Source organism: Conger conger, chromosome 5, assembly GCF_963514075.1.
Source record: "Conger conger chromosome 5, fConCon1.1, whole genome shotgun sequence".
NCBI classification, from domain to species: Eukaryota; Metazoa; Chordata; class Actinopteri; order Anguilliformes; family Congridae; genus Conger; species Conger conger.
In genome coordinates, this window is record NC_083764.1 from 63,320,127 (window position 1) to 63,325,126 (window position 5,000).

At 49.8% G+C, this 5,000-nt stretch overlaps 1 protein-coding gene across 2 annotated transcripts in view; it reads right to left on the reverse strand.

Moving 5' to 3' along the window:
• Window positions 1–2,873: 2,873 nt before the first annotated feature.
• The window catches only part of LOC133129344 (fibronectin type III and SPRY domain-containing protein 1-like), a 17,631-nt gene continuing 15,504 nt past the window's right edge, over window positions 2,874–5,000 (reverse strand). For both annotated transcript variants that reach the window (XM_061243361.1, XM_061243360.1), the window contains one exon: window positions 2,874–3,958. In XM_061243361.1, coding sequence (XP_061099345.1) covers window positions 3,945–3,958 — 14 coding nt within the window. In that variant the 3' untranslated portion in view covers window positions 2,874–3,944. The remainder of the gene's footprint in view (window positions 3,959–5,000) is intronic.

Below are 5,000 nucleotides of genomic sequence, written 5' to 3' on the forward strand. Positions count from 1 at the left end.
TTCTGCTTGCCCCGCCAATTGGACCTCCTGTTATAAAACCAAGGGCTGGAGATTAAAGAGGGGCGGTCCACGTGAGCGTGTCGGCGAGGCGCTCCTCGCCCGGAGGAGCTGGCGAGCCGCTCAGCGATTGTACAGTTCTCCGTCGACTCCTTTATTTCGCACTTCCAGCAGCGAGATCTGCGGCCGCATGTGATCCGTGTGATGAGTCTTATTCTGTGGTTTTCGACTTGACCGCCTGTGCTGTAACTTATTCTTTGTTTCCGTGACTCCTGAAGTGTGTGTGTGTGTGTGCGCGCGTGTGTGTGTAATGTACATAGTTTGTGTCCTGTGATGTGAATTAATGTAGACACGGACAGTGTGGTGTTCTTCGTGAATGTTGTACAGCTCCAGAGGAAATTAAAAGAATGGTTTTGCATGCTGAGGACAACAGAGAAAGGAAGTTCGCCCGTACCTGTGTACGCGCTAAATGGCGCTATTTAAATTTAAATGGTATTTATATAGCAACTTTATCCAAATCACTGTACAATTGATGCTTCTGATTCACCCATTCATACACACGCTCACACACCAACAGCAATTGGCTGTCATGCAACCAGCTCGTCAGGAGCATTCTCAGGGTTAGGTGTCTTGCTCAGGGACACTTCGACACACCCAGGACGGGATTGAACCGGTAACCCTCCGACTGCCAGACGACTGCCTTACCTCCTGAGCCAATGAGGCGACTGCTCTTACCTCCTGAGCCAATGAGGCGACTGCTCTTACCTCCTGAGCCAATGAGGCGACTGCTCTTACCTCCTGAGCCAATGAGGCGACTGTTCTTACCTCCTGAGCCAATGAGGCGACTGCTTAGCTCCTGAGCCAATGAGACGACTGCTCTTACCGCCTGAGCCAATGAGGCGACTGCTCTTACCTCCTGAGCCAATGAGACGACTGCTCTTACCTCCTGAGCCAATGAGGCGACTGCTCTTACCGCCTGAGCCAATGAGACGACTGCTCTTACCGCCTGAGCCAATGAGACGACTGCTCTTACCGCCTGAGCCAATGAGACGACTGCTCTTACCGCCTGAGCCAATGAGGCGACTGCTCTTACCGCCTGAGCCAATGTCGCCCTGTGTGCGTCAGGCCCCAGCATTACATCACCGTTAGAACATTCCATTCACATATTTGTGATCTCACGCCTTAAAGGGGCCCGTTTGTAGAAACCAAATTGTTCCTGAACGTTTCGTATGGCGCCCCTAACGTTGCTGTCCTTCAGGAAAAGGTATGAACGCACTCCATTCACCCAGAGCATGAACCAAATGTCGCCGTGACCAGCGCCGACCGTAGAACCTCGTCAGTCACAGCGAGCCTCTGTAACCGCACGATAAACTGGTCTTAAAGGTACAGTAGGTAGGATTTTTGTGTTAAGGCCATTGTAAATCTCTTCCTATCACTGAAAAAGTCTCACTGACGTGGTGACTCACCCTCTGCCTGTGTTTATAGTCCTTAAATTCGGGTTTCAAAATACACAGTTGATGGGCTTGCACATCGTGTAGCTAATCATTCAAGCTCATTGGTTGAAAAATTGGTTCTAATTGCTACGGCCAATGGCGTTTCAATGTCAGGGCTTTCACAGAGAAGGGGGAGGGATAAACAGTGTTGTGGTTTGAGGGTGTTTGTTGCTGCAATTCCTCTCTTGACCATTACAAGTCCATCCATCCATTATCTGAACCCGCTTATCCTGAACAGGGTCGCAAGGGGGGCTGGAGCCTATCCCAGCATACATTGGGCGAAAGGCAGGAATACACCCTGGACAGGTCGCCAGTCCATCGCAGGGCACACACACCATTCACTCACACACTCATACCCACGGGCAATTTAGACTCTCCAATCAGCCTAACCTGCATGTCTTTGGACTGTGGGAGGAAACCGGAGTTTGCGGAAGAAACCCATGCAGACACGGGGAGAACATGCAAACTCCGCACAGAGAGGCCCTGGCCGACCGGGATTCGAACCCAGGACCTCCTTGCTGTGAGGCGGCAGTGCTACCCACTGCACCATCCGTGCCGCCCCCATTAGATGTCCGAAATGAATTGTACCTTCAAGGGATTAATCTACCAGAACATAAAAAAATAATTTTAAAAACCCAGATGGATTCTGCTGTCACACGGTCTCTTTATTGGTCTGGGAGGACAGAGACAGTGAGAAAGTAAAGCATTCACAAGGCGATCATTTTTCCACAAAATAACATCAGTTTTCAAGTTCTTATCTGGAAGCATTCTGGAAGCATTCTGGATAACACTGTTACAACAATGACCAGCGAACCCCTGCCCTGAAGCATTTGATCATCATTGCTGTACAACTCATAATTGGCACAGGGACACTGGATTACTGATTTATAGCGGAGATAACAGTCTGTGATGTCTTGTGTGATAAACTGCATTCTCCAATCAGAAAGTTAATCTCCCAATTGGGGGTGGTGATCACCGGACGTTCTCCAAGACCTGTCCCATCTGAGTTGATACCAGGGGTGTTACATTATTGGCATTATCCAGAGCGACGTACAGTTGATTAGACTAAGCAGGCGACAATCCTCCCCTGGAGCAACGCAGGGTTAAGGGCCTCGCTCAAGGGCCCAACGGCTGTGCGGATCTTATTGTGGCTACACCGGGATTAGAACCACCGACCTTGCGTGTCCCAGTCATGCACCTTAACCACTACGCTACATGTTAAATGCTGTATCTGAGGGATTGGAGGTGCTTATTTTTTTTGTGGTTTCCTTTCGATCGGCCTTTGTAGCCAATCAGATCAGTGACTTAAAGGAATCAGCCAATCATTAATCAGGCACCGTGACCCCCCCCCACACACACACCCCCGCCCCTTCCCCAGGGCAGGAGTGTGACATCACCAGTCCACTGTCGTCAGTGCAGTGATAAGCAGTAATACATTCAGACACACCTACTATCTATCCAGAGAGTCTAATCTGCTGCTACCCCATATCAGGGGAATTTTGTTTTTCTGCTGATAACTTGTGCGGTCCGAAAGCATTCAGATCTGTGATGAGAGAGCGAGAGAGAGAGAGAGAGAGAGAGAGAGAGAGAGAGAGAGAATGGCAAGGTCCTGTTTGATATGAAACCACGGAAACGGTGAAAACTCGACAGAGCTCACGGTTACACGCGTGTGCGCTCGTAAATAAACATGCTGCTTCGCCCCGGCCGGTTTATTATGCTGATGATGATTAAAGCAGCTAAAAAGTGAAATTAAACAAAAAGAGGTTTTTTTTTTTTTTTTTTAGGGTGGGGTGGAGCACCACCTAAAACGGGGGCGGGTCGACCGTTTTCCAAAAAAGGGCCGGTGTGGGTGCAGGGTTTTTTGTTTCTGCTTTAGCCCGGCGCTACGGCAACCGATACCTGCTGGTTGACTAACGGTGGGTGGTCTTCAATCAAGACCTTGATAAGTACAGCCCGGTGACATCGTGTGCTGGGCCTAAAACACAAACCCACACGCACGGCGGCCATTTTAGGACACGGTCGGCCACCCCTGCGACCTAAAGGCACAAGAACCAGCAAAGTGAGAGGAGGAGGCAGACTAGCTGGTGGGGTGGGGCTGGTTTATGGAGTCCTGGGCCTTGATTTATGAAGCAGGATTACTGAGTTAGCTGGATAATTGTGCTGAGCAAAACCCCCCAAAGCAGGATGACTGAGTTTGCTGGATAATTGCGCTGAGTAAAATCCAGACGTCTCCCGAAATCTGGAACACGGACTGAAGTAAAAAGAGCCTGTAAGAGTGAGGTTCTGTGGCGGCTCTGACATTGATACCCGGGTTCTAGGTGAGGTTCTGCGGTGGTTCTGACATTTAGACCCGGGTTCTAGGTGAGGCTGGCATTGGAGCTGCTGGTTCCGCTGTTCCTCCTCTGCCCGTTCTGCACCATGCTGGGAACCTGCAGGCCCGTCTGCACCGAGAAACTACCGTTCCACACCTGCAGGGGGCGACAGAGACCCGTCAGGAACGCCAAGGCGAACAATCATGTGTAAATATGACCAATATCAGAAAAAAAAACGTGTGTTTCCAAAACACTGAAATTACAGGGGTTTTTTTTATTACAACATTGTGGTTTAGTCACAAAGGGTTTTAAACAAACCGTGTTAGTTTTACTTTCAGACATTTGTCGAACATAGAGCTGGACATGGTCTGTGTGTATAAAAATAACAGACATGGGAGGTTTCTTTAAACAGACTTGTGTGTGTGTGCATGTGTATGTGCGTGTACAAGGGGTGGTACTGTGCATATAAAAAAGGATTGAGCGAAGATGTCCAGCAAACACAAAGCAATTTGTGTTACAACATTGACAACACATTCCACTAGCATTGTGAGGACATTTATGTTAGTGGGGATCCAAGGGGCCAGCAAGTGGCTCACGATTAGTCTGTTCTGTGAGCCTTAGTGTTGGCGTGAACCTGCAGTGTGCGAGAGTGTGAGTGAGAGAGAGAGAGTGAGAGTGTGAGTGTGAGTGAGGGAGGGAGAGGGAGAGGGAGAGGGAGAGAGAGAGTGTGAGTGAGTGAGAGAGAGTGAGAGTGTGAGTGTGAGTGAGGGAGGGAGAGGGAGAGGGAGAGGGAGAGAGAGAGTGTGAGTGAGTGAGAGAGAGTGAGAGTGTGAGTGTGAGTGAGGGAGGGAGAGGGAGAGGGAGAGGGAGAGAGAGAGTGTGAGTGAGTGAGAGAGAGTGAGTGAGTGAGTGAGTGAGTGAGTGAGTGAGTGAGAGAGAGAGTGAGTGAGAGAGAGAGTGAGTGAGAGAGAGAGTGAGTGAGAGAGAGAGAGAGTGAGAGTGTGAGTGAGTGAGAGAGAGAGGGAGAGAGGGAGGGAGAGGGAGAGAGAGAGTGTGAGTGAGTGAGAGAGTGAGAGTGAGAGTGTGAGTGAGTGAGTGAGAGAGAGAGTGAGTGAGAGAGAGAGAGAGTGAGAGAGAGAGAGGGAGGGAGAGGGAGAGAGAGAGTGTGAGTGAGTGAGTGAGAGAGAGAGAGTGAGAG